The sequence below is a fragment of the Dasypus novemcinctus genome, chromosome 8 (assembly GCF_030445035.2).
Source record: "Dasypus novemcinctus isolate mDasNov1 chromosome 8, mDasNov1.1.hap2, whole genome shotgun sequence".
Classification (NCBI taxonomy): Eukaryota; Metazoa; Chordata; class Mammalia; order Cingulata; family Dasypodidae; genus Dasypus; species Dasypus novemcinctus.
The window spans coordinates 93,099,584-93,113,154 of record NC_080680.1 but is presented as its reverse complement, the minus strand read 5'-3'; the positions used below and the strand labels follow the sequence as shown (position 1 = coordinate 93,113,154).

Here is a 13,571-nt window from a genome sequence, read left to right as displayed (position 1 = left end):
GGGAGTCAGTGAGAAATGCGTCTGAACAGCGTTTCACACGCATTGCGTGTGGCATCTGGAAGCGCTCAGTCAAAGGTGGCCCTGGTCGTCATGGTTATAACCTCTGCCCAATGCCAGCCCCTTCTGGGAAGTCAGCGGGATGTGCCGGGGACTCGGAGGGGACACTGGAAGACATCATTCATGCCATTCATGCTAGGACCCAAAAGCCAAACCTTCCCAGGCCACAGGTGTGGCGGGGGCAGCGGCTGCCGAGTGTGGGTGGGACGGCAAGCGCAGTCCAAATGCAGGCGTACAGTCAGCACATGTTTTGAGCGCCACTGAGTGCTAGGCAGTGGCGGTCAAGGCAGCAGGGAAGAGAGGCTGGTCTCATCGACAGACCATGTTCCACATTATGTCAGGGATGGACCACGAGTGCCAGGGAGCAAAGCTGCTGATGGCAAAGATTCAAAGAATCTTTAAACCAGCTAGACCTGGCCGGCATCAGTAGAAGACTCCACCCAACAGGCGCAGAGCACACAGCCTTCTTTCGTGCACATGGAACGTTCTCCAGAAGAGACCATATGTTCAGCCACAGAACAAATCTCAATAAATTTTAGAAGATTGAAATCATACAAAGTAACTTCTCTGACCACAGTGGAATGGAGCTAGAAATCAGTAACAGAAGGAAAACTGGAAACTATGTGAAATTAAACAACTCACTCTTAAATCACCAAAGGGTCAAAGAATTCACAAGGGAAATTAGAAAATTCTTAGAGACGATCAAAAATGAAAACACAACACACCAATACTTAAAGGATGCAGCAAAGGCAGTGTTCAGAGGGAAATTTATAGCAGTAAATGCCTACATTAAAAAAGAAGTGTTCAAAATGTAGCTTTTCACCTTAAGGAATTTAAAAAAGAAGCTCAAACTAAACCCAAAGCTGGCAGAAGGAAGATAGAGTGGAGATAAAATAGAGAATTAAAAAAGCAATAGGGAGAATCAATGAAATCAAAGAATGCGAACCTTACACTGATGGGCAGTTGACTCTGATTTCCTTCCTGGTTGCTGTCTGTCCATCCCTCAGCAACCACCAGCACAGCCAGGACCTGGCCTGGGGCCTTGGACAACTCCATCCTCCAGAAGCTCCAAGTCTGGCAAGAGGGAGACACAGAACGAAGCTTTGGGTGCAGCTTTGGGTGGGCTTGGGCTGTGGGAACACGGGAGAGGCAGAGGCTGGTGGAGGCCGCCAGAAGGCCCGCAGTGGAGCTGGACCTTGGCCGGAACCCCGAACTCGCACCGCATGAGTCCAAAGCCAAGAGCCTTCGGCCGTCCTCAGCCACCCCCTGCCTGACCCAGAAGCCACTGCCAGACAGTGCCCAGCAGTCTCTCGTCTTCAGAGCACTTTCAGGTCTGACCCAGTGCACCCCTTTTCATACCCACCCAGGCCCACCAGGGGGTCATGGGCTGAGACGTGGACTCTGTGGACGAGGGTGTGGACGAAGCTTGCTGTGTGACAGGGGGCCCATCCCTTCCCTCCTCTGGGCCTGCTTGGTCTCCAAGGTCCATTTTTTGCCCAACCTGTGCCTTTGTAGGCCCTCAGTGTCTGAGGGACACGTAGCCCCCCTGGGCCTCAGACCTGCCCCCGGAAAGGGGAGACTGTACAGAGGCGCCTCTGCCCTGCGGTACCTGCTTGGGTATTTACTGACCCAAGGCGCTGGGCAGCCCGGCGGGGCAGTGTGGCCAGGGGCAGTGTCGGGGCCAGGGGTTGGTCCAGAATGGCCTGAGAACCCAGACAGGCGGCGGGCACCAGAGCAAGTGGGGTCAGTCCCTGGGAGGACCCAGTGGAAGTCAAGGGCGGGACAGACACGTAGGGGAGGGCCAGGGGCTGCCTGATGGCGGGGTGCCCACCCACTGGGGGCTGGCTTGGAGAATGGAGGAAAGGGCTACCAGGGCTCCTCCAGGTTTTGGAAACTGAGAACAGACACAGGTCAGCGTGCAGCCTCGACGCGTGTCCCTCTCCCACCGCTTTTTAGGAAGCATGCTGTAACTTGGCTTCTGGTTTGGGGCTGCAGAGAGCCCGGAGGACTGGGCCAACCACGCTGGGGCAGAATATGTGGGTCCCCTCTGGTCTCCTGGTATCCTGGAGTCATTTGGTTTGAAGAGTCGATTTTCTGTATAAACAGCCGCTGTTTGGGCCTTCTACAAACGAAGTCGTTGCCGATGTCTGCTCTTAGCCAGGCAGGGGCTGAGAGGGGGTCATGTCCCATCCAGCCTCCACACAGTCACCCCACAAACGCACAGGCCACGACGGGGTGCCAAAGCAGGGTGCAGGCACGAGCCAATTAGAGCAGCCCTTCCCCAGATGGGCTTCTTTCCGATTTCATAGGGGGTGGGTCAGAAATAGAGTGAGAGGGAAGGAGGGACGGAGACAAACACTTGTGAGTACCATGGACTGAGCACAGGGACAAAGGAGGGCCCGGCCCACCCTCGAGGGTCGTGGGTGGAGGTGATGGTGATGATGGTGGTGATTTCTACGACCATCTGTTGTCTTAGCCCCGGGCCAGACCCTGTGCTGGATACCTCAGGGGCGTTAGCCCAGCTCATCCTCACAGTGGCTCTTTAAGACGTTGTGCCCATTTTCCAGATGAGGACACTGAGACTCAGGCAGGCACACTGCCTTTCCCAAGGTCACGCAGGCAGGAAGAGGCTGCGCTGCGATCCACACCGACTCCGCAGCCTCTCCCTTGGCCACCTGCCTCTCCAGCAGACGCCAGGGGCTCCTGCTGTGGGCACTGCCCGGGGTCTGGTGGTGGGCAGCTGCCGAGGCTGGCCCGCCCCTGACTGTGTCGTCTCCCTTTCTCTCTCTCCCCGGGCAGCAATTAAACCATCCCAACATCATCAAGTACTTGGACTCGTTTATTGAGGACAACGAGCTGAACATCGTGCTGGAGCTGGCCGACGCCGGCGACCTCTCGCAGATGATCAAGGTGAGGCGCGGCAGGGGGGCGGGGCCCGGGGCTGCCCGAGCACAGGGAGCCCAGGGGGCTGGCGGCCCCCTCCTCAGCCCCCACTCCTTGCTGCTCCAGCCTCAGCCGGCAGCAGCCCCTTGGGAGCCACTTAGCCCCCCTCACCGGTGCTCTGTCCCCAGTTGCCTTCGCCAGGTGTACCTCTGTCTTCCCATCAGCCTCAAGGAAGCTCACCTGAAGAGAGAGCCTGGTCTGCCCAAAGCCAGGCCAAGACGCCGCTCAGACAGGCTGGCGGCTGGGCAAAGGCCTGCCCCCCAGGCTCTTGGGCTGCTTCTCCTGCCTCACGGGGCAGACACAGAAGCCCACGTGAGGTCAGACCCCAGCTCAGGGAATCTGGGAAAGCATCTTGTGGGTCCATCTGTTTCATTTTACAGAAGGGAAAACTGAGCCCAGAGAGGTGAAGAGACTTGCCCGACACTGCCCAGCAATGTCAGGGCCATGCATTTGGCCCGGGTCCCTTTTCCTGCCTGAGACCCATCAGTGGATGGTCTCCCCATGGCCCCCGGCCCCTGCAGGAGCCTTGTCATTCCCGTTCAGGGGTCGAGGCCAGGCATCTGTCGCACAGACAGGCTCAGGCCCAGGTCCGGCCCTTGCTCGCCGCACGGCAGACCTTCCACCTCCCTGCACCCCTTGTCCCCATCCCAATCCTCAGGGCCAGCCCTGCCGCAAGCCCAGACCCGGCACCGGTGACCCTTCCGGCTCCCCTGGCCTAGCTGCACTGTGGGCCCTGGCCGTGCTGAGCACACGCACACGTCACTCAGAGTCCACGCTGTCCTCCGAGGTTGGCAGAACTCAGAGAGGTTCAGTTACCTACCCAAGGCAGCACAGCCTCTAAGTGGAGCTGCCCGTCTCCCTGATCGCCAGGCCCTGAGCACTCGGCCCCGCTCCCAGCTCCTCCCTGGAGGCCCCCGGGTCCCTGCCGGCTGGAGCCTCAGTCTCCAGGCCGCTGGAGCGGGTCCCCATTGCCCGCCTCCTGCCCGGGCCCCGCCTGCCAGGCTCCTGAGCGACCCTGGGCCCCGCCACGCGGAGAGACGGGCCAGGAGGCGAGTCTCTGCTCTCCCCCGGCATTGTGGAGGGAACAATTGCTCAGCGCTTGCTCTTCTGAAATTTGGCTCCAAGGAATACGGGCATCCTTGGGAAGAGGCATTACCAGAGCTGTTATCACCTGCTTTTATATTTTCGTTGACATATTAATGCATTTGCAGAGATGTTAATCTTCACACAGATCCCTGGTGGGGACAGATGTGGTTTATCATGTCTTAGTTCTTCCTTCTCCCGCCCCCTACCCCCACGCTTGTTTCTCCTTCGCACGTCGTTCTCTGAGCACACAGGCCGGGGGCACCCACCGGGCATCAGCCCCGGGATGGCGCCGGCATGGGCCCTGCCCTCAGGGAGCTGGTGTTCTAAGGGGAAGGCAGGCCTGGAACGAGCAGGACAAGCCAAGTTCAGGTCCCGGGAGAGCCCTGGAGGCTTCCTGGAGGAGGTGACACCTGCCTGAGCCCTGAGCCTGCTGGCGGGAACAGCTTGTGCCAGGGCCCAGAGCGGTGAAGAGCCCAGAACCCCACAGGGCCGCTTAATTAAAGAGGCAGAGCAGGAGGCGGAGCCTGGGAGGTTGGGGTGGGCCGTGAGAAGCTCCCAAGGCTGTGGAGGGGAGGAGCAGGTGGGCTCTGTGTTGTCGGAGGAAGGAGGGCGGGGGGGGGGGGGGGGGGGGGGGGAACAGCGAGGAGCTCTTGTCCGGAAGGGCTGGCCGTGGCTGGGCAGGTGGAGAGGGCGGGAGGCGGGGAAGGCGTCCCGGGGTGCCGGAGCAGAGAGGCCTGGGCGGGGGCCAGGGGGTTTATCCCTCCCCACCCTGTCCCAGGGGACCCCAGGGCCCTGGGTGCCCCTTCGAGGAGGGCGGCACGTGGCACCCAGCACCAGCCCTGCACCGGGCCCGGGGTGGAGTGTGTGCCCCCCTCCCCAGCCCGCACCCCTTCCCTGGGTTTTCTGAGGGCAACGCTGTGGCTCAGGGTTCAGATCAGATGCTAATCCTGGCAGCGACCTGGGGCCAGGATGCGTGTTGCTGGGGCTTCTGGGGCAGCGGCCTGGCTCCTGGCAACCCGGCACCGCTCAGCGCCGCCTCTGTCTTCCCGCCCCGGGATTCCACCTCTTCCCGCAGCGCGGTGCCTCCCCTCCTGCCACCCCTGAGCCCGAGCGCCCCCGCCCTCCCATCCAGCTCAGGGGTCCTCGCCTGCAGAGCTGGTGCTGTCCCCAGCAGGCAGGGGAGGCCCCAGCCCTGAAGTCAGGCACGCTGGCCTAGTGGCCGTGGGCAGGCCCTGTGCCTCGGTTTCCTCCTCTGTAACACGCCCAGCACAGTGCCTGGCACCTGGTAACTTGGTTTCTCGGCCCCTCATCCTCTCAGCTGTGTCTGGGCCTCGCGGGCAGGGGGTCCTCACCAAGGAGACTGCCACCCCCAGGCTGGCCAGGGAGGCTGCCGGAGGGCAGGGCCTGTGGCTTGAGGGCGCACACAGCCACCACGGCCACGGTGCCGCCGTTATTTACGAGGATGGTGAAACCGGGGCCCACCAGAGACTCCGCGCCTTCCCGCTAAATGTCAGGCAGCGCTTACAGGACGTGACATTTAGGAAATCACCACCCGCGGTTTCGCGTGTCCTGCTTAAATGCTATAACGAGGATTAACTCACACCACAGCATAAATAACACCCAGCGCAGCCCACCACCCAGGCCTGGAGGCGGCCGGGGGGAGTCGGTGCTGGGGGGGGTCTGTGTGGGGACCCTGGGATGCCTCGCTGTGAGGTCCCTTTCCCAGAACGGAGCCCCAGGAGAGGCTCCCCCGCGGCTGTCCCCCTGTTGGCGTTGCCGGGGTCAGGACCCCAGCTCTGTGCCCTGGGTGCGCTCCCGAACCCCTCGGGGCTCGGCCCTTCACGGCTGGAGCCTGATGTCGCTGGAAGTGGGTTCAGAGCTCAGACTTCCCAGGAGGGAAGCGCAGGAGGGAGCTGTGACTGCCTTGACCCTGTGACCCTCAGTTTCCTCTTCTGTACAATGGGCACAGGCTTCCCTGCGTAGGGCCCGGCTCTGTGCCTGGCACACAGCGGATGCCCAGGAAATGTCCGGTCCTTTCTTCTACCCCACGCCCCCTTGTCCGGACTGGGGAGGTGTCCTGAGTCGGTTCCTATCCTCCCTGACCAGAGCAGCTTCCCCGACAAAGGGGCCTCCAGCTTTGCCTCTGGCTGCTTTGGGGAAAAATGGTTGCTCTGAATCGAAAGTCCCCAGACAAAACCCTGCTCCTCAAGTCCCTGGTGTCCAAGTCATTTCCCCCTCCTCTCCCCTCCTCCCCTCCCTTACTCCCCCCACCCCCCACAAACCCAGCACCCAGCCCTGGGCCCCCGGGGAGACCCCGCCGAGGACACGCTCCTGTTGTACTTCTTGGGGACCTTTGGTTACAGCACATTCGGTGTGTCCTGTTTTGTTTTGTGTTGCTTTTCTGGGACATTAAATGTTTTCCCAGGTAATGAAGTAGATTAAGGCCTGTTGAAACTGGGGCGTCTGTTTGAGAATGTCAGACCATTTCTGCGAGGCTCTTGCCATGCTTAACGATCACATTCACTGAGATCTTTCGGCTCCAAGGAGGTGGGGGCAGACCTCAGCCCCCAGAGCCAAGCTAGAACCACCAAACGTGTCCTGAGCACCCACCTCCTAGGCCGGGCTGGGGCTGGGGGCAGAGAAAACCAGGCTGCAAGGAGCAACCTGAGGGGGGTGGGAGGAGATGGGCAGTGCCCAGAGATTCCAGAAAAACTGTGATTAAGAGCAGCCTTTGCCAAGATGCCAGCCTGCCTGGGACTCCCACTCTGGGCCAGGCCAGGGATGAAGGAGACCTGCCCACCCCAGGGCGCTCGCCCCTAGGTGGGGTGCGTGGGGGAACCTCAGCACCCTGCCTGCCAGAGTTCATTGCCGGCCCCCGCTCACCCAGGCCTGTGTCTCTCTCGTGTCGTGCCACCGCAGTACTTTAAGAAGCAGAAGCGGCTGATCCCCGAGAGGACGGTGTGGAAGTACTTTGTGCAGCTGTGCAGCGCCGTGGAGCACATGCACTCCCGCCGGGTGATGCACCGAGGTACGTGGTGGCCCTGCCAGGGCCGCGGGCCGGGAGCCAGCAGGAGGCCAGGCATCGCGGGGCCCCGGCCGCAGCCCCTGCCCGCACGTGGCGCATGACCCATGCTAGGGACCCCCATGGTGGGGACACCTGGTGCCAGATAGTTACATGAACCCCAGGGCACAGGGGCCGTGCTCGGCATATCACCTCCAGTCCCCGACACTCAGCCCAGGACCAGCCCAGAGAGGTTTGCGGCAGTAGGAGGTGGAGGGCCGGCCTGGGAGCTGGCGCGGGCACGGCCAGTTACGGCACTGCCACCAGCTCTGCTGGGGGAAGCATCCCAGACCAGGGGACTTTTTTTTTTTTTAAGATATTTAGATTACATAAATGTTACATAAAAAATAGAGGATTCCCATATGCCCTGGTCCCCACACTGCCCACTTTTACCCCCATTAGCAACATCTCTCATTAATGTGGTACATTCATTGCAGTTGATGAGCACATTTTGGAGCATTGCCACTAAGCATGGATTATAGTTTACATTGTAGTTCACATTCTCTCCCACTCAATTCTGTAGGTTATGGCAAGATTTATAATGGCCTGTATCTGTCGTTCAAGGTCATTCAGGACAATGCCCAAGTCGACCAGGGAACTTTTACTATGGCCTTTGATGTCTTTGTAGGAGTTGGTTGGACAAAAGAGGTGAGACACCTACAAAGGAGTGTTTCCAAAAGTTGACTTCATCCCTGAATTGTGAGGAAGGAACTGCCTGTTGTGAGCACTGCTGATTGCCAAGCAGGGTGCCGGGTGCTCTCTCTGAGTCCTCCACTCATTCGCTCCACCTGTCTGCTGAGTGTGAGGCCCTGCCCTCCTCACTGGGCACAGCGCAGGTGTGCCCTTCATTTGTTAGGCACCTCTGTACCGAGCGCCTGCTATGCACTAGGCATTGTTCCAGGCATCAGGGAGACAGCTGACACAAGGAAACCAGCACAGACGCCCCTGCCCTCCTAGACAGCAGCCCCTGAGGAAGGTGAGGTCAGGCAGGTTTCACAGGCGCAGGGAGGGAAGGGAATTTCCGAGGCCCCTGCAGCGCCGCCCCGGGCCGCCTCCTTCCTCGCCCAGCCGGCCCCTCGCCTCCCCCCGCAGACATCAAGCCGGCAAACGTGTTCATCACGGCCACGGGCGTCGTGAAGCTGGGGGACCTGGGCCTGGGCCGCTTCTTCAGCTCCGAGACCACCGCGGCCCACTCCCTAGGTAAGTGGGGCCCGCCCGTGCCCCCGTGCCCGGGGTTCCCGCGGGGAGATTCGGGCTTGCCCCCACTGCGTCCTTGGCTCCTCCCGGAGTGCAGGCGGGCGCCCCTTTGAAGGTTGGCGCCTCCTCCACTCACGCCTCCGGCGCTCCCTGGCACCTGCTCTCTGCTAAGATCAGCGACCCAGAGGGGAGCAAACTGTGGCCCTGAGGAGCCCCTGGGCGCCTCCAGGAGGGGATGTCTGCACCCTTTTGATGGAGGGGGAGGTGTGCCTCTGTGGCTGCACGTGGCAGTAATCCTGTCTTCCTGATTGGCGGCGCCCCACTTCGGGTGGTGGGCGTTCGGGCCGTTTGCGTTTCTGACGTTCAGACAGGAGGTTTCGAAGCTGTGTGGGCCGCGGCTTACCTGGAGGAGGCGACTTGGCTGGACCGTGAAGGGTGGAGAGGAGCAGGTGGGGCAGAGGGGGTGGGAGCAGCATTCCCGGAAGGGAATGTGCGAAGGTACCGAGGCTGAGCTGGGGGCTTGGTCCGGCTGGAGAGCAGCGTCCCCGGGAGGGAGCCGCGGGAGGCGGCTGTGAACGCAGGCGGGGCTGGGTGCCGAGCTCGGCGGCTGGACGCCTCCCGGAGTCACGGCGCAGGGTGGCCGGGTGTGTGTTTCACATTACGTGAAGCACCAAACACAGGGCTCCTGGGTGTCACCGAGGCCTCCCGGCGCCCACCACTGCTGTGCGGGAACGTTCCCCAGAGGCCCGTGAGGCGGGCAGGGCCCAATTCCCAGGCTCTTTGAGGTGCCGTTAGCAGAGGGAGGCGCTCCTCTGGCTCACTTCCTGGAGTGCTGCCCCAGATCCTGGCAGATGTCCCCGTGTCACCAGGAGGGAGCCGGGTCCTGCCCCCTCGAAAGGGGCTCAAGTCAGTGTCTCCTGCCTTCCGGCACCTACAGGGCCCATGGCATGCGGCTGCACACACAGCATCTTCTGGTGCTGGTTCCTATGGAAACGCACTATTCATGCCTGTCCCAATGACTCAGAGACTGAGGCTAGGGTTAGGGTGACAATTAGCACACGGTTAGGACAAAGGCCCTACCTGAGAGAGCGCCCACACGAGCTGCCTGCAGGCGTGTGTGTGTGGAGGTGTCGGCAACGCTTAGTCAATACGTAATACGTCCCAGAGACGTATTCATGTGCCAGCTGAGCCCTGCATCTCAGCAGAGTTGTGATGTCTATGAGTTTTTTGGTTTTTGTTTTAAAGATTTATTTTCTTTATTTCTCTCCCCTCCCCGCCCCCTCGCCCCGTTGTCTGCTCTCTTGTGTCCACTCGCTGTGCGTTCTTCTGGGTCTGCTTGCACCCTCAGCGGCACCGGGAAACTGCGTCTCTTTTTTGTTGCGTCATCTTGCTGCATCAGGTCTCCGTGTGTGCGGCGCCACTCCTGGATGGGCTGCGCTTTTTTTTTTTCACACGGGGTGGCTCTCCTTGTGGGGCGCACTCCTTGTGCGTGGGGCTCCCCCACGCAGGGGGACACCCCCGCATGGCACAGCACTCCTTGCGCACACGAGCACTGCGCGTGGGCCAGCTCATCCCATGGGCCGGAAGGCCATGGGCTTGAACCCTGGACCTTCCATGTGGTAGGCGGACGCTCGATCAGTTGAGCCACGCCCACTTCCCGGTCTGTGAGTTTTTGATACTTCATCCAGGCATCACGGCAGCTGTGAGGGGTGGTAGGGGCCTGATTTTTTACAAATGAGGAATCTGAAATTCAGGGAGGGTGAGTGATTTTTTTTTCTGGAGTCACTCAGTGGCAAAGCCAAGGCTTGAACCCAGACTCTATGCCAGAGCCTGTGCTTTTTCCAGAATTTTCCTCCAGGTACCCTAGCCACTGACTCTCCGGTTGCTGGAAGGAAACTTTGTCTTTCCCAGCCCCCTCAGACACTGCTTCTGTTAAAAGAGTGTGAAGGGTCAAGTGGGTGTAGCTCGGTGGCTGAGCGCCTGCTTCCCATGTATGAGGTCCTGGGTTCAGCCCCTGGTGCCTCCTAAAAAGGGGGGTGTGGGTGTGGGTGGTTGAAGAGCAACTAGACACAGTGACGAGTCAATGCAGTACATGATCCGGGATGGAATCTTGCAAGGAAACAGACACAAAGGGCCATTATTGGGACATATGCAAAAATTGGAATATAGCTAGAAGCTTTATATCAGTATTAAATTTCTTGAACTTGGTAACTGCACTTAAGGTAGTTACATAAGTGAATTTCCTTGTCCTTTAGGAAATGTACATGAAAGTACTAAATCTTCAAGGATCGTGATGTGTGCAGCCTACACCCAAGGGTTCAGAAAATGTACGAATAAGCAGGTAGATGGACAGATGGACTGATAATATGGCAAAGTGGCAAAATGTCACATTGGTGCATCTGAGGGGCTAGGGGTATGTCAGCGTTCTCTATGGGGTTTTTATTGTTTTTATATCTGTCCTGTAACTTTGAAAGTATTTCAAGGTAAAATTTTAAAAAAATTTTAAAGATAAAAAAGGTAGGGAACAGAAGCGTTTGAACCAGTTTGGGAATGTGCTTACCTCTCTGGTTTAAAAGCTTTGAACGGGCCAGAAAACTCAAGAGAAGAGTTAAAACCGCTCCCTCCCGTGCCCTCAGTCAGGCTCCAGCCCTTCTCTGCCCCGCTCCGGAGAAGACGGGAAGTCAGAGCCGGTTAAGCTCACGGCATCGGGAGCCGCACAGACACGGCCTCGCCCGACAGCGTGATGTTATCAGCTCCGACTGGTGCACTTATTATATTAATGAGAAGGAATTGGAGCTGGGGGAACGGCCGCCGCCTGGGCTGGCCCCCTCCCGCGGCCTCGGAGCCACCCAGCGGGCTGCGAGACGGGCGGGAAGCGGCCCTCGTGGGACCTGCCCTCCCTGCGGGCTGGGCCGTGCACCCAGCGTCCAGCAGCCGCCCCTGAGCTGGGGGGCCCGGAACCAAGGGCCCACCCCAGCACCGACCCGAGGCTCGGCGATGTGGACAGTGCAGAACCAAAGCCCGAAGTCTCCCAGACACGGAAAGACCCCTTTTTCCTAGCCTCGCTCTGCCAACAGCTAAGGCTGGCACCCACGTTTAATTGGGCAGAAGATGGAACTAGTAGCCATTGCTTCGTGACTCAGGGAGAATGCGGAGCTGGGCACCTTCACACCCCACCCCCGGGCGCGTGGGTGTGAGTTCTGCATGTGCCGCGCCCCTCGCGCACCTACTACGTGGGGATGCCCCCCGCAGCCCCCTCGGCTCCTGGAGCTGCTGACCCAGGAGCTGGCCTCACGTGAGTCCCATCTCCTCCGTCCTCGCCCTCCCGCCTCTGAATTTGCTCCCGGGGAGCTGGCATGAAAGGGTGTGAGTGGCATGGTCGGGCTGACAGGTGCGGTACCCAGCGGTGGCAGAGCCGCTGCCTCGGTGTCAGGAAGAGGAGCTGTAATTAGAGCGCGGAACAGAATGAGCGTCAGACGAATTACCAGGCAGCAGATCATATTTGTCAGGAAGGATTGCATACATAAAAATTAAGTGACAGTACACGCCGGTGTAATGAAAGAAAAATGAAAGATTTGCCTATACACAGCTCACAAGCTACAAGCAAGTGTCTCGCTCCAAGCAACGGCAGCAGCTGCAAGACAAATTGTGGGGCTGGGAGAGCACGCCCTGCTCGCGTGGTGGCGGTGACAGGGCGGCCTGGGCTGGCGTTGGGGGTGGGAAGGGACGTTGGCTCGCCGGGGGCCTGTGCAGGGCTCGGGGCTGCCTCTCGGGGCTGCGGGCACATGTCCCCGTGAGGGCAGCCCCCGCTGGGTGTGGGGGACCTGGAGAGTACGGGGTCCCTGCCTCCAGAGGTAACAAGGCTCAAGAAAGGTTTGAAAAACATTTTGCCTTTTTTTTTAAACCATTACAAGGCTTATTGTCCCCATTTTACGGGTGAGGAAACTGAGGGCCACGGAGGTGCAGCCACACACCTGAGCTCACCCAGCAGGCAGGCCTCAGCGCTCTTCTCTGGGGCACCAGCCTGCAGTGTGGCGGCAAGTGGGCACGGGTCGGGGGGCCCAGAGAAGGGGGTGGCGACAGGGCTCCCCGCAAGGGTGGGCGAGCGCCCGACCGCACCAGGAGAGGCCCGTCCGGTCTCACCGGCAGGAGAGGCGGCGCTGGACCGTGGGGTGCTGGAGGGAGGCTGGAGCTCTGCCCCTGCCCCACTGCAGCAGCGCAGGACGCCCTAGGGACAGACCTTGGGAACTCTGCCTGCCTCAGCAGACAGACCTCGAGCCTAAAGCTTCAGCTCAGAACTCTGAGCACTGGGGGGGAGAGGGGGGGTGACGGAGGCCACACGTGGTGGCAAAGGTCACACGCGGTGGGGAGTGCCACTGGCTTGTCTGCCACATTCCTGGCATTTTCAGGGATACAGACCTTTAAGAAGAGATGAGCTGATGCAGAGAGGGGAAGGGGAGGGTCTCCGGGGACAGCAAGTGAGGAATTGGCGCCTAGGGTACAAACTACAGTTCATTCATTTGTTCGTTCATTCACCCAGCAAGCATTCGTGCCAGGCCCGGGGTCACTCACTGGGAAGAGAGATATGGACCCTGGCCCGTGGAATTTACCACCTGGGAGGAAAACGCAGTTAGAGTTCCCAGCCTCCTAAAACCCACTTCCCAGGTGTTCTCTCCTTTAGAGCTTCCAGCCACCCCGGGGGTGGAACTCTGCACCCCAGGTGGCAGAGGAGGAAGCAGCGGTGCCGCAGGCTGACGCCAGAGCCGCGTGGCAGTGGACTCCCAGCCGAGCCTCCCTGGACCGGGGACGGTGAGCCTCAGATGCCCGGAGCACACAGGGTGCTGGGCGAATGTGGCTTTGCCCTACCCGAGTCTCACCCGGGCTGGAGACCCGCGGTGCAAGCAGCAGAAACGGGCAGGCATTTGCACGGTGCAAGCAGCCTCAACCTAAGTCAGCCCCGAGAGAAGTATGTTCTTTTCAGAATTGCTGCTTCTCCTGCCCCCTGTGCCTAGCTGGGCTTGGGGTCAGCCGGTGATTAATCTGAGGAGGGCTTGATACTACGCGGTGAAAGGCGAGCGCTGTCTCTGTGTCCAAGGATCCGATGTCAGGGGAGGGGGGCTGGGGGGCAGTGGGGATGACTGAGCACCACGGAAAGACCTGGAATGCCAGGCTGAGGACCCGGCCTTTCTCCTCCAGCCCTGGGGAGCCAGGCAGGCGTGGGGCACGG

General features: G+C 60.1%; 1 protein-coding gene across 5 annotated transcripts in view; it reads left to right on the top strand.

Annotated features, from left to right (window-relative positions):
* NEK6 (NIMA related kinase 6) overlaps positions 1-13,571 on the top strand; it is a 112,880-nt gene that overhangs the window by 78,767 nt on the left and 20,542 nt on the right. For all 5 annotated transcript variants that reach the window (XM_058302402.2, XM_004463422.5, XM_004463421.5 and 2 more), the window contains exons 5-7: positions 2,857-2,967; positions 7,006-7,114; positions 8,240-8,347. In XM_058302402.2, coding sequence (XP_058158385.2) covers positions 2,857-2,967; positions 7,006-7,114; positions 8,240-8,347 — 328 coding nt within the window. The remainder of the gene's footprint in view (positions 1-2,856; positions 2,968-7,005; positions 7,115-8,239; positions 8,348-13,571) is intronic.